At 33.0% G+C, this 25,951-nt stretch overlaps 1 protein-coding gene across 3 annotated transcripts in view; it reads left to right on the top strand.

Moving 5' to 3' along the window:
* Positions 1 to 25,951, top strand: part of ATP11B (ATPase phospholipid transporting 11B (putative)) — a 115,375-nt gene that overhangs the window by 10,430 nt on the left and 78,994 nt on the right. For all 3 annotated transcript variants that reach the window (XM_032339831.1, XM_032339824.1, XM_032339841.1), the window contains exons 2-6: positions 13,744 to 13,860; positions 18,800 to 18,889; positions 20,562 to 20,642; positions 25,236 to 25,343; positions 25,535 to 25,663. In XM_032339831.1, coding sequence (XP_032195722.1) covers positions 13,744 to 13,860; positions 18,800 to 18,889; positions 20,562 to 20,642; positions 25,236 to 25,343; positions 25,535 to 25,663 — 525 coding nt within the window. The remainder of the gene's footprint in view (positions 1 to 13,743; positions 13,861 to 18,799; positions 18,890 to 20,561; positions 20,643 to 25,235; positions 25,344 to 25,534; positions 25,664 to 25,951) is intronic.

Here is a 25,951-nt window from a genome sequence, read left to right as displayed (position 1 = left end):
GGTCAGAAAAGATGCATGGTATTACTTTGATCTTTTTAAATTTGTTGAGATTTGTTTTGTGGCCTAATATGTGATCTGTTCTGGAGAATGTTCCATGGGCACTTGAAAAGAATGTGTATTCCGCTGTTTTAGGACGGAATGTTCTGAGTATATCTGTTAGATCCATCTGGCCCAATATGTCATTCAAAGCCAACAAGTTTCCTTGTTGATTTTCTGTTTGGATCATCTATCCATTGATGTTAAGTGGAGTGAATATGCACTGTCTTAATTATAGTATTTTTTTTAAGTCTTGATATCTGGCTGAGTAGAACCCCCAGTACTTTTTTTTTCTTTCAGAATTGCATTGAACTTTACTATTCCATATGCTATTTATAATCAATTTGCCAAATTCTGTGGAGAATCTTTCTAGGATTTTGATTGGCTTTGTATTGAATTTATTAAGTTCCTTTGCATATTTTTTCCTTGATGAGGTAGAAGCTGTGGATTGTATTTCATCATTTTCTCCCTATACCTTTATTTTGAGTAGCTCTATTGACGTACAAATAATACAGGGATTTAAGTTTTACTCTGGTATTTCTTCTCTCACCTTCCACATTACTGTTGTGTAACAGTTTAGTTCTACTTCTTTCCTTTCATCTGTTTTATTAATACTTAACTCACTGCCATACAGTTTACCCATTTAAAGTATTCAATTTTTTTAGTATATTTGTAGAATTATGCAGCAGCCATCACCACAGTCCAATGCTAGAACATTTTTATACCCCCTGAAACTCTCTTCCAATTGACTCCCACTTTCCATTCCCCTAAATCTCTAGCCCCCAGCACTAAACAGTCACTAATTTACTTTCTACCTCTCTCAATTTGCCTACTGTGGACATTTCATAGAAATAGTATCATATAGTATTTGGTATTTTGTGACTGCTCTCTAGCATAATATTTCACCTAGCATAGTGTTTTCGAGGGTTATCTATGTCATAGCATGTATTAGTAATTCATCCCTTTTTATTGTCAAATAATCCATTGTATGGATCTACCACATTTTGTTCATGGATCTACCACATTTTGTTCATCATGGACATTTAGTTTTTTCCACTTTTTGACTGTTAGAAATAACACTGCTTTGACCACTGTTGTACAAGTCTCTGTGTCCATGTATATTTTCATTTCTCTTGTGTGTGTATACCTAAAGAGTAGATTTACTGGGTCATATGGTAACTCTATTTTTAACTTTATGAAGAATTGCCAAACTGTCTTCCAAATTTGCTGCACCATTTTACATTCCCATGAGCAATGTGTAAGGATTCTAATGTCTTCATATTCTTGTCAACACTTGGTTTTGTCTTTTTAATTATAGCTTTCATGGTGGGAAAGAACCTCATTGTGGTTTTGATTTACATTTTGCTAATTACTAATGATTTCAAACATCTTCTCATGTCCTTATAAGCCTTTTCTGGAGAAATGCCTATACAGATCTTTTTGTCCATTAAAAAAATTTTTTTTAATTGAGTTGTGAAAGTTTTTTTTTATAATTCTGGATACAAGACCTTTAATAGCTATATGGCTTGCAAATATTTTTTCCTATAATGTGTATTCTAGTTCCTCTTCTCAAAACAGTTTCTAAATTTTTGTCAGTTACTCATTTTTATTTTCTATGAAGAATTAGTAATTTGTTTTACTCACCATTGTTTCTTGCATACCACCTCCTCTCTCTGGGTTCACTTTTTTTAATAAAATGCATCCTTTAGTAAGTTTTAAGCAAGGGTTTGAAAGAATGATATGTTTTAGTTTTTATGTCTTTATTTTATAATTATTGTTGAACACTAATTTGAGTAGATACAGAATTCTAGATTAACATTTACTTTCACTTAACATATCTGAACATTTATAATTGCTGGTACAAAATTTGTTTTTAATCTAACTACCACTACTATTGGTAATCCGTGTCCAGTTGATTTTAAGATTCTCTTTGTCCTTGATATTTTTGCAATTTTATTTTACTGTATCTATCATATTTTTTTCACTTTTTTTCTGCTCTGCACTTGCATTTGCTTTCCGTCTGAAGGCTCTTATGGCTATGGCTCAGGAAATTTTCAGCCGTTTTTTTTTCTTTAAATATTGCTTCTCAGCCTTTAGTTTTCTCAATCTAGAACTCTTGCTTGATACCAGTCTGTCTTCTGTGGCTCTTCTTTTTCATATTTTTCATCTGTTTCTCTCTGTGCTGCTTTCACTGTGAATTCCTTAGTTCTAGCTTCCAGTTCTCTAATTCTCTCACCTGTGTTCAGCCTAGAGTTCATCCTGTCCTCCAAATTTTTAATGTAAGTTACTTTTTTATTTCCAAAATTTATTGGATCTCTCAATTCCGCTTGTTCTTGATGCATATCTGCTTGGTTTTCTCAGAATATTGTCTTTTTTTTTTTTTTTTAAGTAGGTATTATTTTCTCTTTGGAAGTTTTTTACATATTTAAAAGTACACAGCTTTTTTCAGCTTCCTTTCAGTTGAACCTGACTGTAGGACCCAGGTACAGAGGGGTGCTATTAATCCTAATCATGCCATAGGAACTGAACTTCAGACTGTTTCTCTCTAGAAACAGATTCCCAAAGGCTCAGCCCCTGATTATAAAAAATGGTTATCTTATTTTGAGGCTAGCTACGTCTTCTTGATTAAAGAAAAAAAGATATTTTATCCATGTTTACTTTTGTAAAGAAAAGGGAAGAGTTCAAAGTTTGGACTTTGGAATTCCAGCGGCAAGACTTGTTTGAACCCAAGAGTTTTTCCAGGAAGTTTAGCTGTATGGAAGAGAATAAGCAACAGCTGCACTTTTCCCTGTATCTCTCATTCCCAGTCCTGCCATCTTAAATCTGCTCAAGAGTGAGGCAAGGCTAGAAAATGAGTTGGGGAAGTTTCTAGGTGGCATTGGTACTGTGGAGTGACAGGTTTGTAGAGGAAAAGGAGAGAAGTGGTCAGGAGTTCTTTTACTCAGCAATGGCTATTCTTAAGTTAACGTTAATATTTTAGATACCAGAAAAATTAAGACTTGCTTGTACTTTATGTATCTCCTCTTGAAAATGTTGTCTGCCATAAGCTGCAATACACTTAAATTGGTTTTGAACAGCATAGCAAATTTTTTGAAAGTTTTTCAAGTTTTTAATTTCCTTTTTGTCTTGAACCGTGGGAACTCAAAAATTTATTTTGAAGTTTGACAAGTTTGTGGCATTGAAATAGAAATTGGAAATGCTGAAAAATATACTCCATTTTTATTAATAACTTTTATTACATCTATAATGAAATTACATCATACATTTATCTTTATTCAGAAGGATGTATTTGATAATTTTCTATAGGGGAAAAAGTGAGTCGTCTAATGATTTACTACTATTTCAGTCAGAATTTTACTAATTTTACTTGATATTTTGTCTTTTTTTTGTGCTCATTAAGAGGCCTTATTTTTTCTAAATGAATCTTTATCCAGAACAGAGGCCGTGACTTCTATTTTGGTATCTCCATCATACCAAGCATAATACCTAGTATATAGTCAATGCTCATAATATTTATAAATTGAATTTTTAAAAATTAAATTATAGGATAATTTAATAAATGACATACTAAGTAGCTTGATATTTCAGAATGTTCAGATATTTTACTGAAATTTGGTGCAGTCTCTCATTTGGTATCAAGCACATTTTTCCCAATAAATACTTGTGTTACATACTGGTATTCTAAGATTTTGCTTTGAAGAGTCATTTGTGATGAGTACAATTGGTAGATAAAGCTTAAGTAGTGGTCGGTTCCGGCCTTAATTATCTGTTACCTAGGAAATTGTTTCTTCATTCTTGGCATCTCCTGAACTACAAAGGGAATATAGATATTCTTGTTTATCTCAGCTCTCCACTGTATTCTTTAATATACAAATTTGAAAAATGCTAACAAAGATGTGAAGATGGACTTGATTCTTTACATTGAAAAACAGGTAAGTGGTTCTCTAATGTGTGTTTTCCTATTGAAATCTATATGTAAAGGCACTGGTCTCTATCTAGGTATTCCGGAGACCCTCTGACTTTGTGGCTCCAACTCTTTATGCACATATAAAGGAAATTAGTGCAGTGCCTATGTGCCAGTGTTGATCAGCCCTTTTTCCAGCACATATTTGCAGAATTTGGGAAAAAAAAAAGAAAGAAAGAAACTTGGGAATTTATTAGGAGACAGTGAGAGTCAAATTCTTAAGTAATCTGAGATACTTTTTACAATCTTTATAATGTTTCCTAGGCTGTTAGTTCCCTAATGATGATGTTTCCTATAGATTGAGATAAAGATGTCAGTGATCTTTGCAAAATGAGAAAAACTAGGTTAGTATAATGCACCTATGGCCTTGTGTGTGTGTTGTGTGCATGTGTCTTTGCTTAAATTTGTAGATGTACTTGTTTTTGAGAACAGTATTTTTTTAACTTCTAAAAAATAAACTTTTTTATCGTAGAATAGTTTCAGATTTACAGTTGCAAAAATAATACAGAATTCCTATAGATACCCTTCACCTAGTTTTTTTTCTCTCTCTTTTAAATAAGATTTTCTTTATTTATTTTAGAGAGAGACAGAGCACCCACGAGAGCCTGTGTACTGGGGCAGGGGCAGAGGAAGAGGGAGAGAAGCACACTCCCTAATGAGTGCCAAGCCAGACAGATGCAGGGCTCTCAGGGCTTGACCTTAGGCTCCCAAGATCATGACCTGAGCTGAAATCAAGAGCAGGATGCTGAACTGACTGATCCACCCAGACGCCCCACACCCAGTTCTCTTATTATTAACATCTTATATTACTAGCCTAGTAATATAAACCAATATTTATACATTATTAATAGTTAAACTCCATACTTTATTCAGATGTTATTTTTTTCACTAATATTCTATCTGGGGTAACATACTACATTTAGTAATTCCTTGATCTTCAATAATTTTTTTTTCTCATAGCTTTATTTTTCTCTTTCTTTATCATATCCTTCATTTCATACCTGAATATATGACTTATTTACACTAAAAAAAAATCTTTCATTTGATACAGCTGTAGTTAATCACAGTCCCCAGTTCCCCACTAACCCCACTTCCTCACCATCCCCATTTCCCTACTCTCCTCTTCAACCCCTTTCAGTCAATCCATTGTAGCCCTTTTAACTTTATTCAGACTGTCAACAAAAGCCACCAGTGGTTTCCTAATGATTAAATTAGATACTCTTTTCCAGTTCTCCTTTCTCTTTACAGCATGTGAAATAATTCCTTCTTGCAGCTTTTTTTCTGTGTTCCTGCCATACCTCTTCTCTCTTTTCCTTCCTGTCTGGTAATCTTTCTCCTTTGCTTATTCCTTCTCTCCTAAATGATAGCCTTGAGAATTCCGTCTCTTGGTTCTACTCTCTTCTTCCTCTGTACACTCATAATAGGCAGTCTCATACATGTTTTTTGTTTTAACTATCATCATTATGCTTGCTGGGTTCCAGTCTCAAGTCCAACCCTCTTTCCTAACATCTAAACAAAAATATCCAGTTGCTTTCTGGATATCTATGTAGGGAGTCCCACATTGAAATCAGAAAATAATTCTAGTCTGACCTTAAACTTAGGCCTGACCTGAACTTAGGCCATATCTAAGGTAAATAAGGATTAAATCACTAAGGTCTTATCATCTCCAAGTGGACAGGGACTAAGTCATCTATTTTTATCACCCGTGGTCCTTAGCTTACTACAGAGCACATAGAAAAGTACTCAATAAGTACTCTTTGAATGCTAAAGCAAATTCTTTTCATTACATGTAGAAGTCAAGAACTGCAGATCAGCGGTACAATTTTAATTGTCATTATGCAAGGTAGATGAACCACTTGCTCCCTGGAAGAAATGAAAGTAAACTAAAATACTCTTTTGTGGAGTTTTTTGAATAAATTTTTTAAATTATGTCAGTCAACTCCGTGTTGCTAAATAATTTCTCTGCTTTAAAGTTTAATTTTCAAAATTTTGTAGCAATAGTTTTAAGATTTGCTGGGTCCTGTTTGTTTAACCTTGTATGGACATGTTTTATTTTCTTCTACATGTTTCTCAGGTTCCCAGCAGATAAAATTAATAAGATAATTATCGTTTTTCTGTCCTGCTGTTTTCTACACTTTGTTTTAATTCTTGTTTAATATAGCTAAGTAGAATTCACTTGGCATCTCTATTCTTTAACTTCAACATATTTTTATGTTGTTATTGTTTATAATTTTTTACCAAATATATCACCCTGTTTAAATCTGTATTTGGAAATATTTGTTGTGGTTTCCTGGTATGAATACTGCCTATACTGTATAGCTCATTGTAAAAGCAGCAGCTTCTAATTTAAGGGATCCTATTATAGACCCCAAACTGAATATTTATAATGTATATTTTGGTCTCCCAAGTACCTAATTGCTTTTCCAACCCTATCAGACCCTAACAAATATTTTATAAATGCTTCATCCCTTCTTATCCCGTGATAAAATTTAAATATGTAACCTGTAACCTGACTACGTAATAACTTCTTTAAAAAGTCAACATCAAAACTGGTTGTTATATGAAGGAAAAATTTAAAAGTACTCATATTAAATAATATCTATTTCAGGGGCACCTGGGTGACTCAGTGGGTTAGGCCTCTGCCTTTGCCTTGTGTCATGGTCTCAGGGTCATGGGATGGAGTTCTCTCTCGGGCTCTCTGCTCGGCAGGGAGCCTGCTTCCACCTCTCTCTTTGCCTGCCTCTTTGCCTACTTGTGATCTCTCTCTCTGTCAAATAAATAAATAAAATCTTTAAAAATAATAATACCTATTTCATTATGTAAATGTGCAGTTATGATGTCAGTAGACATAATATTCAAATGGTGTAATCATTGTGAATCCGTGGCTACTAATGCAGACTGCTGAAAGTGTAGTGCAAGGCTTACCTTGGAGGTGTTGTGGGTTCAGTTCCAGAGCACCACACACAATGGAGTATCACAATACAGCAAGTCAAATGAATTTTTTGGTTTCCTAGTGCATATAAAATTTATGTTTATACTATACGGTATTAAGTGTGCAGCAGTATATGTCTAAATAAGCTATGTACATACCTCTGTTTAAAAATACTTTATTGCTGGGGCGCCTGGGTGGCTCAGTGGGTTAAGCCGCTGCCTTCGGCTCAGGTCATGATCTCAGGGTCCTGGGATCGAGTCCCGCATCGGGCTCTCTGCTCGGCAGGGAGCCTGCTTCCTCCTCTCTCTCTCTCTGCCTGCCTCTCTGCCTACTTGTGATCTCTCTCTGTCAAATAAATAAATAAAATCTTTAAAAAAAAAACTTTATTGCTAAGAATGCTAACCATAATCTCAGCTTTCAGCAGGTCATAATCTTTTTGCTGTTGAAGGGTCTTGCCTGGATGTTGATGGCTGCTGACTGATGGGGCGATGGTTGCTAGAAGTTGGAGTGGCTGTGCCAGTTCTTTTCTAAATAACTAAATAGGATTCACCCTATGTCTCTGTTCTTTGACTTCAATATGCTTTTTCATGTTGTTCTTTAGAATTTTGTGGTTGTGTCTTTGTGCTTGATATTTTTAAATATTAGACTTTGGATATACTGTGTAAAGGATCTGCTTTTTGATTGACAATATATCTCCAGCCTGTCTCAGTTATAACTCATTGCTTCTGATATTCTTTTTTTTTTTTTTTTTAAGACTCTTGGTTTCAGCTCAGGTCATGATCTCAGGGTGGTGGGATCGAGCCCTGCCTTAGGCTCCCTACTAACCAGGGAGTCTGCAGGAGGTTCTCTCTCTCCCTCTCCCTCTGCCCCTCACCCTGCTCATGTGCGTGCATATGCACTCTTTCTCTCTCTCTCAAATAAATAAATCTTAAAAAAAAAAAAAAAGAGGAATCATATAATACTTTTCTTTCATGACAGACTTATTTTATTTAGCATAATGTCTTTCATGTTGTATCAGCTTTCAGAATTTCCTTTTTTAAGGCTGAATAATAGCTCATTGTGCCTCTGTGCCATATGTGGTTTATCCATTCATTTGTTGATGAACACTTACGTTGCTTTCACCTTTTGGCTGTTATGAATAATACTGCATTGAACATGGGTATACACATATCTGTTCAAGTCTCTGCTTCCATGTCTTTTGAGTATATACCCAGAAGTGAAATTGATGGATCATATATGATTATTCTGTGTTTACTTTTTTTTGAAGAGTTTCCATATTTCCACAGAGGCTGTACCACTTTACATTACTGCTGGCAGTGCAGAAGAATTCAGATTTCTCCACATTCTTGCCAGTACTAATTGTTTTCTGTTTTGGTTTGGGTTTTTTTGTTTTTGTTTTTGTTTTCTGATAATGGCCATCCTGATGTAGGTGGTAACTCATTGCGGTTGCATTTCCCTAGTAGAAGTTGGTTTCTTTGACATCCAGAAATGAACCCCAAACAACTGTAAAGCTTTAACAAATGGCTTTGATGAGAATAAGATAAATCTAGGAACAACAGAATGAAAAGCTTCTTATTAACTTCTCTTTACTAGTAATGGTAGATTTCACTTTGCAGACTCACTCATTTAAATATCATTGAATATAAATTCAATTTGGTAGAAAAGTCATGGTTAAAGATATTTTAAAAACTAAGTCTAGAACCTTGAAACTGGAGAATTTAGCCCATTTCACTAAATATTCATTAAATAATTAATTGGTACTTGCTGCCTTTAAGAATCTTTAGTCTGGAGCGGGGAGATGGATATACAGTCAAGCAATTACTATTCCATGTAATAAAATCCATAGTGAAAGTGTGTAAAAGTTTTGGTGAGCATAATAAAAAACAGATGCCTGCCTTTGTTTCTGGGAAAAAGGAGTGTTAGGTAAAGCTCCACTGAGAAGGACTCTTAAGCTGAAACTTAAAGGATGAGGAGGCTTTTGCTGTAGATGTATGTTTGAATAGGAAATCAAGTTTGGGAAGTAATACCATAAGCTATCAGAGATGACCTTCCTGTAGTAAAATACTGACAGATGACTTAAGAATTTTAGAATCAAAGATCACTCTGTGTTTTATATCATATAGTTAGAAAGCCAGTCCTAACCCAACCCTGCAGTAAACCAAAGTTCCTAGAAGCCCAGACTGGTTTGATAGATGGCAATCAACCTTAAGTCCTAAAATGCAAATTATGTAACTTGAAACAAAAATGCATAATTATTGTGTTTATTTATGTCATGGACATTTTAAGTTATTCTCTATCACCTTCCTTTGTTCTGTTAACAGTATAAAATTGTCTTACTCTTATAGTACCTTCATATAGGTGTATTTTATTTAAAGTCTATGTAATTCAAAATTCACAATTATATGAATTACAATTCACAAACTTAATTCACAATTAAGTTATAGATTAAAATACACTGTTCTTCCCCAGTATCATATTTTTGCTAGGCCATTTTCATGTGCCTATGTACATTGGCGCATACAGCCAACAAAAATAACTTTCTGTCATGTAACAAAGTCTGTGATGTAAATAAAGCTTTTATTCATTTATTTTAATAACGGTGGGTATTGCAGTTTTGAATCTGAATCTTCTTTTTTTTGTTTTTTTGAGTTTTGATGGTTTTTTTGGTGTGTGATTTGTTTTGAAGCTTTTTTCTTTATATTTTGGAGGAAATAAATCACATAAGAATAAGAAGCACAAATTTACTTTGATCACTGTGAACCCTAAAGATGATGTCTTCTTAGTTATGTTAAAGAAGTGTAACAATTTTAAGTATAGGACTATGGTTTTAGTCTCTTGTTAGTGCTTTTATTTGTAATGTTTGTATTTTTCATAAAATCTTTGAGCTTTTAAGATTATGGAGAGGCTTGCATATTTGGTATGAAAATGCAAAATCTTGTGATTCATTTCCAAGTACTGCTGTGTGCCAAAGACTACTTCTAAAAATTACAAAGCTGTTTACTTGTTTGGTTTCCCTAGGTCTCATCAGTTTATGGTTACAAAAGGAGTCTCTTTTTTCAAACCAGTTCTGTGTGTTATCAGTTCTTCCCCAAGAAACCATCCTGAGATTTTTTCCATCTTACCCACTTTTTTTTTTTTAATACCTGTGGCTTTCACATATGCTCACAAATTTAGACTGAAAAGAGGTTTTGAATTTCAGACTTTTATAGAATATGGGAGTTTTTTATTTTTAAATAGCTTAAATTTGTATGCTTCCAAAGCTCTACATGCTATTAAAATAGAATCAGGATGACTAGAATAGCATTAATCTATCTCAGTTTCTTTGCCCAGGGCAAGATGAAATCAGAGGAGAGCAAAGCAGGCTAGCACTTAGGAGTTAAAGGTGTGAATGGTTAGTCTGAGATGACAACAGAAAATGTAATGTGTGCCAACCCCGGGCATGTAGCCTTCCTAGTGATTAGGAAGTTCAGACTGTATTTCTTTCTCAGTGTCATGAATTGTGGTTAATGCTTGCTAGAAAAGCGTGGAATACTTGAACTTCACTCTAACAGTATAGTTATACAGTTAATTTTGATAGTATGTTTGTTTTGACTCCTTTTAAAAAGAGTAGAGCATAAACTATCTGGTGTTAAAATCTGCAATATTGAGATGGAGAACTGATTATAAAGCAAGACTTTAGGTAAGTGGTTTTAAGCTTCTTTACATCATGAAAAACCAGTGAAACCAGTGCTCACTCTCATCAGAAAAATGCACATTATGCAAATTTGCGTACAGTTTCAGAGATTAAGAGACCAGAAGCCCATTTATGGATCCTGCTCTAAGTCACTTTCTTTATTTTTTGACAGTTTTATTCTTTTATTTTTATTGCTTGTAGCTGACTTAATATGTTGCAGAGAAGGTAGTGTTAATGAACCGAAGTTAGAGGTTTTTCCTATAAGGGATATCTAGCTATCCCAGATACAAAATTTATATTCATAAATATAAAATGTAACTATTTTGTATGAAAAAAAAAATACTCGGGCACCTGGGTGGTTCAGATGGTTAAGCATCTGCCTTCAGCTCAGGTCATGATCCTGGGGTCCTGGGATGGAGCCCCGCATCAGGCTCCTTGTCAGCAGGAAGCCTGCTTCTCCCTCTCGCACTCCCCCTGCTTGTGTTCCCTCTCTCACTGTGTCTCTCTCTGTCAAATAAATAAATAAAATCTTTAAAAAAAAAAACTACCCACACATACAGTCATGCCATTGATTGTAAAGGGATTCAGATCATGTGAATTAATTACAACTGAAAAATGTATAAGTGGATATTATAGAATAAGGAAAAACTTGTCATTCTCCTTTTGGAATTATGTTAAATTATGGTATTTTGGAATGTAATGATACTGCATTTAAAATTCAGTTTAATTTAAAATTGATTTCATTTTTAAAATATTTCAGTATATTCCCTTAAAATAATTATAGAAATCTAAGGGGTTTCAAAACTTTAGTATATGATTACTGGTAAAGCCAGTAGAGATGAATGGAAGAGGATGAGTATTTGCTTCCTGGAAAGTCATGAATGAGGTGTTGTAATAGTAAGATATATAAATAACATATGTAATTTGAGGAAGTCCTTCTTTTGCTTTATGTTTCATAACTTTAGACGTACATAGTAATACATTCTAGTCTTGCTGGAATTTAGCAAAAAATAAAATTCTATATCAGTAGTTCCCAGTCTCAATTGTCTTGACATCTTCTTAAATATTTGTTCATTCTTGGAGCACCTGGGTGGCTCATTCAGTCATCTGACTCTTGATTTCAGCTCAGGTCATTTCAGGGTCATGAGATTGAGCTCTACATCAGGTTCCACACAGAACATGGAGCCTGCTTAAGTGTCTTTCTCCCTCTCCCTCCGCATCGCACCCTCACATGCATGTGTGCTCGAGCACCCTCGCTCGCTCTCTATCTAAAAAAAAAAAAAAAAAAAAATTTGTATATTCTTTCAGAACCATAAATTTATTTTTTTAAATTTAATTTATCCCTAAAGCTTATATACATGGAATGTAACTTGCTATTATTTTTACATGGTTACAGAGTGGATGTGGGATAAATATACTTCATGCTATCCAGTGTTCCAGTTACCTGTGTGTCTATTTCTCTTATGACTTTATGAACTTTACTGGCCAACTTCATGTGAGCCCCCGTTGAGAAATACAGCAATAGATTATAGGAGTAGCATGCAAACTCTTTGTTCATTCCTTTTATTTATTTAGTTGGAGCATACTGTGATTTGCTTGAGTAATTAACAAATCACATAATCCTTCATAGATTAACATGGTACTTAAACTCAGTAAATATTTGTTGAATGGATAAATGGCATATATCTTTTAGATGATTGCAATATTCTAGATAGAGCAATGAGTTACAACTCCAGTTTTGAGACCTGCCTTTTCCCCCCATGAGTTATTATAGGGAACAATTATGAAATGTTTAAAGGAAAATTTATGAGGAAGATAAATATGCATGCCACATTTTATCTTTGAAGAAACTGATTTTGAAATCAGACACATAATGGCACATTCACATCCACAAAATGTGGTCATCACTATAAATAGAATAAACAAATAAAATGAAACTTCATGGTTTTTTATGGTGTGTACAAATGCATTTACTTTTCATAGTCTTATACTAGCTGTTTCCAAGATCACAGAATAAATTTTTTAAAACTCAGAATAACAGCAGTTGAAACTTATACATAACACTGTTGATATTCTGATGTACTAAACAAAATATACATCTAGGTAATATGGGAATTTCTACTTTCTGTGTATGTATGTGCTTAATGGAAATTTTACAGGGATGCTGAGTGTTGAATGGCAGCCACATCACTTACTTAGTAGATTACTGAATTAGAGTCCTTAATATCTATAAGTGGATTCTTATAGTCAAGAATACCAACTTTAGTTAACTTTTTAGTAACTTAGTAGCAGCAGTAAATAGCCTTTGACCACCATGAAAAAAATGAAAATCTGAGAAATTTCAAATCATTGCCAGATAGAACCCCCGCCAAAAGGCCTTGCTTTTGGTGGTTGCTTTCAGCCTGTCAAAGGATCTCCAAGATCTGCCAAACGAGTATTGAAGAATCAGTTGCCACCTAGGAAAATAGTAAAATACTCTGGGAATAAAGTATTGGTATTTTTGTTCCAGTGAAAACTTTTACACTGGAGATCATTACTAAATGTACCTTGAAAGATGGTATTCTAATTTTCAGGCCAGAATTATATATTCATATTTCAGGGATTTGATTATATAACTAATGCAAAGAGAAGATTATGTGAAATGAATCTGGGCAAGACCCTACCTGGTGCATTGTGAGGCCTGGGGGATCAAAGCTCTTTGAAACCAAGTTGATCTGGTTGTGGAAGAAATAAAATAATAAACCTTTGTCATCAGATGTGGTAGGTTCTGAGTAGGAATCCATTAAGAAGAAAGGTAAGGAACCCACAGGAATGAAAGGGAAGGAAAGAAGTCTTATCCTCAGATGCTTCTGTAAATCTTCTCTATGATTTTTTTTCCCTTTATGAAAGCATTTCTAACAGTATGGATCATTTTTCATTACCAGATGTATAAACTAGTTAGTTTATACTTGAGGATAATATACTAGTTTAGCTGGGAAAGAAAAAAATATATGTTTAACTCTGCTAATAATTAGATAGATTGAGCCTATATGCACTTCAGGTCTAGTAATAATAGGTACAATCTGATTAGTTAAACCAACAGTAAAAATCATAACACCTAAACTTGTTGATCATTATTTTTCTTTTGCTTGATCTTAGGGTTTTGACCCACCACATCAAAGTGACACAAGAACTATTTACATAGCCAACAGGTTTCCCCAGAATGGCCTTTACACACCTCAGAAATTTATAGATAACCGGATCATTTCATCTAAGGTAAGCATTAACACAATATTAAAACTATAGATATGTTCAGTTTTGTTCTGAAAAGTGATTTATGTGTTCTAGTATACATTTATATCCTTAAAAAAAATCGAGGAAATGGTTTTGGCAAATTTATCTTAACCAAAATTGTGAACTGTAAAGTAAAAGGAGTTGCCAGCTGTTAATACCAGGTAACCAAAATTATCCTTAGTTGCAGTTAAACTGAGGAATTAATATTTGTACTGTGTGCCAGGCACTATGTTATGGGCATCTCATATCATTTAATTCTTTTATAGCTCTGAGGTCGCTTTTGCAAAGCATTATGCTCATTTTATATTTGTTTCTTCAATTAAAGTGTTGGGAAATAATTTACAGGGTTGCACACAAGTGACAAGATTGGAGTTTGAACTCAGTTCTGTGTGACTTTAAAACCTGACTTCCTCCAATTTTACCACTCTTCTGTAAACATTTTATAGTACCAAGGTACTGCTTCACTCACATATTCTTCCTCATTTTATTTTTTTCTATGGCTTTTTAAAAAAGATTTTATTTGAAAGAGAGTGAAAGTGAGAGAGGTCACAGAGTGAGAGGGAGAAGCAGACTCGCCTCTGAGCAGAGACCCTGATGCAGAGCTCCATCCCAGGACCCTGAGATCATGACATGAGCTGAAGGCAGATGCTTAATTGACTGAGCCACCCAGGCGCCCCTTTCTATGATATTTTTAAGATATCTTAATTTATCTTGAAACTGAAGATTATAGCGCCATGCTGTCCCAATAGATTTTCTCTTCTGACAGAGGAAATGTTTGCTGTCTGCTATGATAGCCAGTAGCTATTTAGGACTAGTTAGGCCCTGAAATGTGGCTAATGCCACTGAATAACCTAATTTTTTAATTTTAATTTATTTTAACTTAAATGTCAGTCATATGTGACTAGTGGTTACCTATTGGACAGTGTAGTTAGAGATGTGATTCCAAGAGACTTAGAGTTCTACTTCGATCATTTTTTTTTGCTTCATAGACCACCTTAAGAAGCATCTTTTATTGCACACACACTCTCTCTTTCAAATAAATAGTAAAAATAAGTAAAATCCTTTTTTAAAAAGTCCTTGAAAAAATTTTTTTAAATTTGGGTATAATCTAAATACACTAAAATTCACCAATTTTAAGTGTACAATTTGATGAGTTTTAGCAAATGTGTAACAACATGTGACCATCAAATGTCAAGATATAGAATACATCCATCACTAAAAAATTAGCAGCTAGTTCTTTTCCTCTTCATCTCTAGCTCTAGCAACCACTGATCTACTTTCTATAACTATAGTTTTGTCTGAATTTCATATAAGTGCAGTCATATAGTATGAGTCTTCTGTGTCTAGCTTCTTTTGATGTAACAATAATGCAGATTCATCTTTTTATTGCATATATCTGCAGTTTATTCCTTTTTGGTGCAGGAGTTTAGCTGTCAGCCTAAGTTTGGATGGTTTACATTCTGAATTTGGGTCATTTTCCTTGCATGGTTCTTTCACTACCGATACTTTCCCCTTAAATTTCCATCTACTTTTCCAGCCCTGAACTCAAATCTCTGTCATATTTTGTGATAAGAGTTTTGTGATAAGTTTTCCCCTACTTATTGCTGCCCTAAGTGTGAGAGTTACATAGTGTCGACAGGGTAAGAAGCCATAGTTCATAATTTATATTCCCTCCATTTACATTTTTTAAAAAATTAAACTCTCTTCCAGTTTCTATCCATATTTTGGATAATTTCCAGAATCCATTTTTAAAATCTAGTTTTTGTAATTCTTATCTACTAGGAGTTAGAGGATCCTTTAGTCTTCTGAGAGTATTGAAAACTGAGTGTCCTGGAAAACTTTTGGGATTAAGTATCTTTATAGGATTGTATTCATATGCAGAAGTATTAGGTTTATTGTTTTTGACCACAGTTTCAAAAATGTAGATATTTAAATAAACACTGCTTTTTTTTTTTCAGCATTTGAGGACTTTGTCTCTCATTACTCCTTTATTATTCCACTACTGTTTTCTCATACTTCCTGCAAACCAGATTACCTGCTATTCCATAAAAACGTGTTGAACTTCCAACTATGCCTTTGCTATGATGTGTTGATAACCACGTTTTTTTAAATGTAGATTTTATGTTTCTGCAGAGATTGTAGATTTCATGTTTTTATGGAAATGTAAAATTCATGTTTTTGACCACAGATTCAGAAATGTGGGTACTTATTTAGACAGTGTCCATTTTTTTTTCTGACCATATTGAGGCTGACTTTTTCCAAATTCCCTTTACAAACTATACTCCCTTAGTATTTCCTTAAACTCTTCCACACTGTATTATTATCTATCCCACAGTCATGATGAACTTTCCTTCTCTCTGCCTATGTTCATGCTGTCTTTTTTTCCTGAAATGGTCTTCCTCTAATTGCCCACCATTTTCAGCCTATTGAATATTCCCCTCTTAAAGCCCATGTCAAATATGAACTTTGTCATTAAATTTTTCTTTCTCACTGACTGCTTTTCATTTTAATTCTTTGTCTATTCCTTCACTTACTTCATCTTTGAATATAGCTATTGATATTTTGTTCTTAATTTCCTCTAATATTAAAACCTCTTAGTTCCTCCCATAGTGCAAGTGTCTTGCACATTGTAGGTACCTGATATCTCTGTTTAATTTACCATAGTAACTACCTTATCTTAAATTTCAACTTCTTTGCAAAAGATTTGATTTCATAACTATGTTTTGGTTTTCTTACTGATGTCAGAATTTGAGGAAAAAATGTCAATTGTATATTCATATACATAGCTCTAAAGAAGTTATACTTCTAATTTATTTTTATTGACCATTATTACATAATAACTAAAATAATTCTAAAGCATAATAAATCACTATTTTTCTTAGAATATTTTTATATTGTTTAATATTTATTCTGTAGTTCCTCCTTTACATATGATAGGATAAACACAGAATTTAGACTTGTTCAGTCTGTTAATATATTTGTATTTTAGAAATTTTTATTTATTCTGAGTTTTTCCATGTGTTATTGAAATAGCCAAAGAAAATACCCTGAAACAAATTACCCTAATTCCAATTTATGTAATTGTTCTTTTTGAGATTCTGGAAGACAAAATATAGTGTCATTGTTATGATTTAAATAGATTGATGTAAACTTAGGACATTGCCAACTTGATTCCTATGAAGTTTTATATATTTGATTTGGTGACTAAGGGAGTTGCCTGGAATACTATGACCCCTGTAGGGACAACTGTCTTTTTACTCCAATTAAGATCAGCTGGAGATGATATGACCCAAAGTTACCATATCATTTTTACACATTGAGCAGTGAATAGAAACCATCTACATCTCTTCACCAGAGCCCTGAACATAATCCCCACTCCCATATTCTGGAGCCACTGGTGTACCACTACCACAGGAAAATATTTCAGATATTTCAGATTGGAACTGAAAATATAATTTCACCTGAGAGAAATGTTGTTAGGTATTGTACTGCTTGTATAACTTTGGGTCAAACAGGCTTTTGTGGGCTCTTTTGGGGACTTAACCCTATTTATAAAATTGTTCATATGGGAAAGGGCATTTGAGGTCTCAAACAACTGATGAAGAATTGAATTGTTTAAATAAGATAATTTGAAATTAGAATCATCTTACATTGCACCAGAGAAAATTAGGTAAACTGCCTCTTACAAATCTTGAAATGGTCAATAACCATTAAGGGTTCATTGCCTTGAGATAGAATAGTTATCTAAAAAAAATGCATTTCAGCTTTATGTATGTATGAACCTATTATGTATATATTCTTCTGTTCTGCTCAAGTTTTGATCTTCAGCTATGTGCTGAGTAGTAGTGCTAAGTGCTGGAGATAGAGCAGTAAATAAAATCATGTCCCTAGCCTCAAGGATCTTACATTCTGTTGAGAGAATGTATGTAGATAAAGTAACAGTGCTACAAAGTATTTTCCTGTTTCATGTGAAATTGTGTTGTGAGCAGTTAGTGACAGGAGTAGAATTTGTACTGTTTTACCCTACCCCTATAATATAACATTCTAGGCTTGTATTCTGATTAGTAATCTAATAACAGATACATAGCTATTATATGTATAGGATATGATTAATCTTTAATATTAATTAATATTTATTATTAATTTAATTAATATTTATTATTAATTTAATATTTAATATGAGCCAGTTTCTGTCCTAAGTGCTTCATAAATATATTAGCTATGTAAATCTTAACAACCCTATACACTATGTTATTATTGTCCTCATTTTATAGAGGCACAAAGTGGGGTACAGAGAGATTAGTCCAGGGTCATTTGACTGTCTACTTTAAAAATTGACATTGTGACAGATTTGCATGCCTTTATGAGATTTTCTTGGTGGTTATACCAGTGACCATTTATGTAAAGTATTTTTTAATCTTTTTCATATTCTAAGTTATTTTTCCATATTCAGTACTTAACAAAAGATAATCAATTATACCATTTCCTTTATTTCTGACACTGAGCTATTTAAAATAGGAAATAAATAGTATCTAGTATGAGCGTTTTTATCAGCTCTTATTTATTTTTAACATTAGTTCAGTTTTGTGTAACCAGAATCCAAAATAAATTATTAAATGTTGTTTTAGATCTGTCATCTACAACTTGTAAAAAATCAAGAATTTGATAGCAAAATTGGTAGGTTCCAGTTTATCTCATCTGTTTAAATTACACTAAAATTAGCAATAAATAGTATAAGAAAGAAAAAAGTATAGAATAAAAGTTCTGAAACTCTTAAAAGCCAGGTAGTTTTTGTAGCATCAAGATTTACGTAATTTGTCTAAGGACTTAGTAAATCTGATTTCATTTTGCTTATTATTACATGGATATAGTGTATGTTATTTTAAATATTAATTTATCCATCTCTCTCTTTTTTTTTTAGTATACTGTGTGGAATTTTGTTCCAAAAAATTTATTTGAACAATTCAGAAGAGTGGCAAACTTTTATTTTCTTATTATATTTTTGGTTCAGGTAAGCTTATCTCTCAATAGATTAAGCTTATAGAATGATTTCTAAAATTATGTCTTCAGGGGAAAGTTACATTGCATTCTAAATCATTTGACTATGGGACTTTTTTTTTCCTGCACAGTTTCCCCTTTATAATCAGTGAATATTGTGATTTAAATCACATGCAGATTTCTAAAAAATAGCCTATGAATTTTAAGATTAATTTTATTTTGTTTCATCATTAATATGCTGTGGTGTTGATACCCATAATCAAAACCAATTTTACATTTCAGTTGCTCTGCCTCAGAACAAAAATATTTTGGCTTTTAATATACAGCACGTGTTTTTGGCACATTTCTGCCTATGGAACCATCTTTGGCCATGAAAATCTTTCTTTGGCTCTTCCTTTGTTTTCAGTTTAAATTATACTTTTAAGTTTTTTTTTAATTTAAATTTTTAAGAACCCCCACGAGTATAGATTTTTAATCCTGGGACCATTTTCTTAAATCTGTATGCATTATAAACTCTTTTACAATTTCTTAACTTTCACATTGTTCCTTTTTTTTCTCTAATATCAAAGTGTCAAGAGAACAGCTTATCAAACTTGAGTATAAGTCAAGATTTTAAAAGAGTGATTGCCATTTTCTTTTAAAAGGGTTATTCTTTTCTGATGACACATTAGCAATTTGTTTCAATGTAGCATTGAATTTTTGTATAAACTGAACTTTTCTTTCATAGAACCTGGAATTTCAGGAGAAAAAAAACTTGTCAAGTGATTACTTTAAAGCTTGAGGAAACATTCACTTTTTTAAAAAATTGCTTTCTTTCATGAACAAAGAAGGGATTTCTGATTTTCTGTCAATAGAACATCAACTTGGTTTTTGTTTTTGTTTTTGTTTTGTTTTGTTTTGTTTTGTTTTGAAAAGTGAGAATTTATGTTAACCATGTCCACTAACACATGCATTTTTGAAATTACTAGCTAAGTTCAGGAATTCAGCTTATCTCTGGAATAGAACAAATTTAATTGGCCTATTCAGGGTAAAGCAACATTAATAAACCATTAAATCCATTTTTTTAACTAACCAAACATAATTACTGCAAAAATTACTTCTACAGCAATTTATTGAAACCTCAGTTGTATGATTTAGATCGTAATTACGGCATCATTTTCTGAGCTCTACCCCTCTGGCTCTGTAGATATAACAAAATCACTGTAGAAAAAATCCTTTTCCTAGTCCCATTCCTTGTTCTCTCTTCATAAGTGGTGAATTTATTCTAAATTCCAGCATAAAAATTGCTGACAGACTTTTCAGCATTTACCAGGATGGGCAAAGAAATGTAAAATGAGATTCTGAGCAGCTGTAGCTCTGCTTATAAGCAAATACTAAGGAGGAAGACCTTAAGTACTCTGTGTTAAAAAGGCAGAAGTGACTGAGTCTACTCTAGCAATATTTGTGGATATGCAATAGATTCTACTAACTTCATATAATAACTAACAAAATGAACACGGTGAAACTGTGAAATAAACTCTATGCATGATCTCTCTCCCGTTTTTTACTCTGGATCATGATACATACTTCCTGTAGTGTTTTCAGAGTTCCCAATAAGTATGAGATTTTAGATGTTAATAGTATGATGTATACAATATAAAAATATTAATATTCTGTATTCTTTTTTGTTGTTGTTATAAATCTAGCTTATGATTGATACACCTACCAGTCCAATTACCAGTGGACTTCCATTATTCTTTGTGATAACAGTAACTGCCATTAAGCAGGTATGACAATACTTTCTATTTTCCCCCAAGTCATTTAGAAGTTGATAAATATTTCCACTTCAGACTAACATTTATTTTTGTGAAACTGATTTCCATAAGAAAGCAACAAATTTGGTATTGAATATGGTAAAATTAAACTGAGTTAAGCCACTTTTGCCTTTCAGGTACTAGGGACTCATGAATGATTACCATTATTAAAATATGTTGTTCCCTTGACACACTTAGGAAGCATCCAAAACAAGCATTTTATGTACAAACCAATGTATATATGAAACAGATTAATTATTATAGTCATCTTTGTAGGTTTGGCAATATTTAAAGGAAGTACAATTCAAAAGAGGTATATTTCTTGGGAGTGAAGCATGTACTTTTGACATGACCATTTTGAATAAAAATTGTATAGTGTTTTCCCACTTTCTACTACTTTCCCTGGTAATGCTGATTTTTATATAAAGTAATACCCTTGGGGAAATAGCTTCAGCCAAATCTTGAATTGGTATTAAAATGTAGATATAGAAAAGTAAGATCATTAGATACACATGCTGAATAAAAAATAAAGTCATAGAAATGTCTTGTCTGTATAGCTATCACTTCTCAAAAAATCTTGTCAGGGGCCCAGTTAAATAGATAACCCTTCCACCTGAAAGAGTTAATTGAATCATAATTGTAAATATGGTGAATTCTTATTTTATAAGATTTAGGGATAAGATTTAAATTAGACTTGGAAATAAAATTGACAAACATTTTATAACTCTGGGATGTAGTATATTCTTTATTACTTACATAGAAGGATAAGAGGAACCTATGGATTAACAGTTACATTATAAATCTGGTGTGTCAGAATACCATGCTATTGCTTTCACTAACTTTGATTTCCTTTTACTGTTTTATTGGAGGCTAGAATTTGTGCAACTCAGTAAGCATCCAAATCACTTCATACAGTTACATATTTACTTGGTTTTGTAGATGTCATTTATTTCTTCAAAGTAACACCTATTTGTCCCTTGGAACTCTTTTCTATATATACTTTTCTTCTTAGGTGATTTCATTTAGTCTAGTGGGTTATAGTACCATTTATATGTTGGTGGTTCTCAAATCAATATGTATCCTAAAACTATTCCCTGAACTCCAGACACACATATACAGATATTTGTGCAACATTTCCACATGGATATCTTAGGCTTTTCCTGACCACCATGTCACTCTATCATTTCCTGATCTGGTCTTTTTTCTTGGTATGTTTGTCACTACCTGTTGTTCTGTTGAATAAATGTTTATTTATCTCTTACCTTCATTTGAATGTTTAGCTCTAGGAGCTAAACATTTGTTTTAATACCAGATTATTTTCAGTGACCAAAACAAAGTCATGTACAAATTGGGCCTACAATAATAAACATTTGTTTGATAGATAAATAAATGAATGAATAAACCTTTTGAATGTAAATTCAATGTAAAATGTTGTGAAACTTCTTGCCCTGATTTCCCAATATATTTGGCCAAATATACACTGGATTTAATTGAAAAGTGATGCCATTAACTGAGTTGAGAAATTGTGGTGAGTTTATATCTGCAAAATGAGAAAGTAAATAGGATAATAACAATTAGCAATCTGTCTTCCTCTAAAAAGAGTTAAGTAAAACATGTAAAAACTAAAGATTGGAAGTAGAAAGATTATACCTCAAACCTGTATTAGTATGGTTATTGCAGATGAATACTAAATTTACTTGAGAGCATTTTGACAACTAAAGCGAAAGAAGAAATATGAAAAGTCATAATTTTCAAAGAGAAAATTTGATATATAAGGATTTTTTTCTCCCTTTTTCAGAAATGATTTCAGAACTCAAGAATTTTCTCTTGTGCAGTAACTATTTCTAAGTTTTATTCATTCAGTAAACTTAACCAGAGTGTGTATTGTTCAGGTTTATATATCCATCACTATAGATTAGTGGAACAAATTTTAAAAAAATTACAAAGTGAAAGTTGCCATGTTCCAGTCTTCCCTCCTTGTCTTCTCCCCTTTTAGTCTGCCTTTGCACTCTTATCAAAATAGAAAAAGCTTTATTAGTTATTTATACTTTAATATGAAGTTGTTTTTTAACTTCCAGTCATACTTACATATTAAGTCTTCTCTCTGGTTGTATAATGCAAGACTATAGTGCTCTGAAGTATCAAAGTCTTTGCCTTCTGTGAACTTAAAACCTATGAAGTAGGGAAGGTAAGACCAAATACAGTAGTAATTACAGTTTAATAAGGTACTAGTAAGAGACAGTGAGCTGTAGGTATTCAGAGAAAGAATGGAACACTTCATCTGATAATCAGGAAGGTTTTATGGAATAAATAATAGAAATGAAACTTGGAGTATTGGTAAAATGACAGTTGGTGAAGAAGGTGAGATAGAAAAAAACAACTTAGGCAAAGGCTTAATGCAGGAAAAGCCAAGACCTGTTTTGGGCAATGACATATCTGACTAAATGTTTGACCCTGTAGAGGGAAGTATTAAAAGATAATACAGAAATGCAGGTTGATACTAAATTAAAGAGGTTGGAAGATTCTTTGCTATAAGCATTGAGAGTTATTGAGGGGGTTTTGAACAAGACAGTGAATTTTATTTTATTTTTTTTAAGATTTTATTTGTTTATTTGACAGAGAGATCACAGGTAGGCAGAGAGGCAGGTAGAGAGAGGGTGGGGGAAGCGGGCTCTCTGCCGTGGGGCTCAGTCCCAGGACCCTGGGATCATGACCTGAGCCGAAGGCAGAGGCTTTAACCCACTGAGCCACCCAGGCGGCTCACCCAAGCTAGTGAATTTTAAAACAATGTTTTGGAAACATTAATCGGGCAGTAACATATAAGGTGGATTAGAATTTGTGTTTTAAAAGATAATGTTATCATTGTTCAGCTGTTAATGTTATCTGACTATAAAAGGAATTGTACTTTTTGACAGTTTCAGAAATGATGTTTTGACTCTCAGTTAAATTTCTCTAAAATTGACATACCAAATCTTAAATGAGGTCAGTGTAATTTAAGTATCTTAAGAATGCTTCCCCCTTCCCCCAAAAAAGAATGCTTTCCCAAAAGATTTCTCCCGGGGCGGGGTGGGGAGGAGACCTTCGAAGCAATCCTTAATATTCGCTTTATGTTTTATAATGTTACATTTTTAGGTAATAGATTCACATATTTTTCAAAAACAGAAATAGTACAAAATAGTATACAGTAAGTTTTTTATATTCCTAACCTCCCCTCCCAGTCCCCTGTTTTCCTCTCCTGATATATTTGTACATTAGTCCTGATATCTATGCAGAATATTCACATAGTCAGGCATTTTTTTTTCATATATGATAGCATAGAACACAATACATTCTGTACCTCATTTTTATCACTTAATTCTATCCCTTGAATATCATTCCATTATCTGTACTTCTGTTGCACCCCTGAGTTACTGAATTTCCTCTAAAATAGCATGAGAAGAGGCACCTGGGTGGCTCAGTCGACTAAGTGTCTGCCTTGGGCTCAGGTTATGATCCCATAGTCCTAGAATCAAGCCCTGCAGCAGGCTTCCCACTGAACAAAGAGCCTGCTTCTCCCTCTCCCTCTGCCCCTGCCTTTGCTTGTGCTGTTTCTCTCCCTATCTGTCAAATACAAAAGTAAAATCTTTGAAAATAAATAAATAAAATAAAATAACAAAAAAGTCTTTTCCACTTTAAAAAAATTACCACTCCTTAAACATTTAATCAAAGGTTCCTTTCTGAAATGCTTATGTCTGTGCCCCTTTTTAATGATGACACATGTAGCCTATCATATTTTTTTGAAATACATATTATAATTAATTCTGTTTGCCTATTGGTTACGAAAGTGAAAGAACTCAACCTCAGTTTCAAAATCTATTCATTTTTTTCTTTTACTGTTGTTGTAGTAATGTTCTGTGAATTTATTTTTATGAGTATAACATCATTTTTACATAGAAGCAATAGGACTTACAGATTAAGTAGGTGTAGGAAAAGGTAAGAATCAAGAATGATTTCCTAGATTCCTGCTAAGTGCAATTCAGTAGATGTTGATGTCATTTGTCAAGATGGGAAACATTGGAAGTGCAATAGATTTGGAGAGATAACCTCGTCAGTTTAGTTTTGAAATGTTCAGTGACGCATCAAGAATGCAGTTGGATATTGAAGTTTACAGTCCAAAAGAGAGATATAGGCTAGAGATAAATTTTGGGATTTTTTGAAGACATGGGGATAAAAGAAATCTTATAGTGAGAAAGTGAAGGGTGTAAAAGGGGCCCATAAAGGTAACATGCAAGGAGTCTCCTGTAAGGAAATTGAAGAGTAACTAGAAAGGTACTATGAAAACCAGGAACATGTGTAATGACACCAAGAGAAGAGTGTTCCTAGTAGGAATGAATGTCAAATACAATGAGTTATGTGCATCAAACTAGTCTAATGTAATTCTAGTAAATGAAATAAATGTTTTTTGGGTTTTTTTTTAAATAAATGTTTTTGAGAAAGTGTTTATGTTTCTTTTTCTCGTGCAATAAAAGTATCTTCTAATTACATTAAAAATAGTATTTTTTTTTGTTGTTCTTTTGGTATTTATAGGGATATGAAGATTGGTTACGACATAACTCAGATAATGAAGTAAATGGAGCTCCTGTTTATGTTGTTCGAAGTGGTGGCCTTGTAAAAACTAGATCAAAAAACATTCGGGTATGCATTTAGTAAATAATGGAAATCAACTATATTTTGGTAGCACAAATTCTAATCTGATCATACTTTAGTTAAAAGCCTACTTTCCTATATTAAAATATTCTTATAGGCCACCTGTTTAAAACTCAATCAAAATAAGTCTCTGCCTCATAAAATCTGTATATTTACTTTTCTCCCATAATTCTTTATAGGTGGGTGATATTGTTCGAATAGCCAAAGATGAAATTTTTCCTGCAGATTTGGTGCTTCTATCCTCAGATCGACTTGATGGTTCTTGTCACGTTACAACTGCTAGTTTGGATGGCGAAACTAACCTGAAGGTTTGTACATGTGTGTTTGTGCTTGAATATGTATAAGTGTTGCTCTGGGTGAACAGAACGGTTTTGGGTTATAGTGATATTTTCCTTTGTTTGGCTTGTTAAGGAAGAAATTTTTTAAACCACTGAAGCTTTTAAAACTTAGAAGTTTTTTAAAAGAAATAACCTTACATATTTATTTCAAGGGTAACCTCATGTAGTTTAATCAAGTTAAAGAAAAATGGAAAGTGATTTTAAGAAAAATGTAATCCTTTAATATTTTGCTGCTTTTTTAGATAAGAGACACCTTTA

This window comes from Mustela erminea, chromosome 1 (assembly GCF_009829155.1).
Source record: "Mustela erminea isolate mMusErm1 chromosome 1, mMusErm1.Pri, whole genome shotgun sequence".
NCBI lineage: Eukaryota > Metazoa > Chordata > Mammalia > Carnivora > Mustelidae > Mustela > Mustela erminea.
This window is presented reverse-complemented; position numbering and strand designations above follow the sequence as displayed.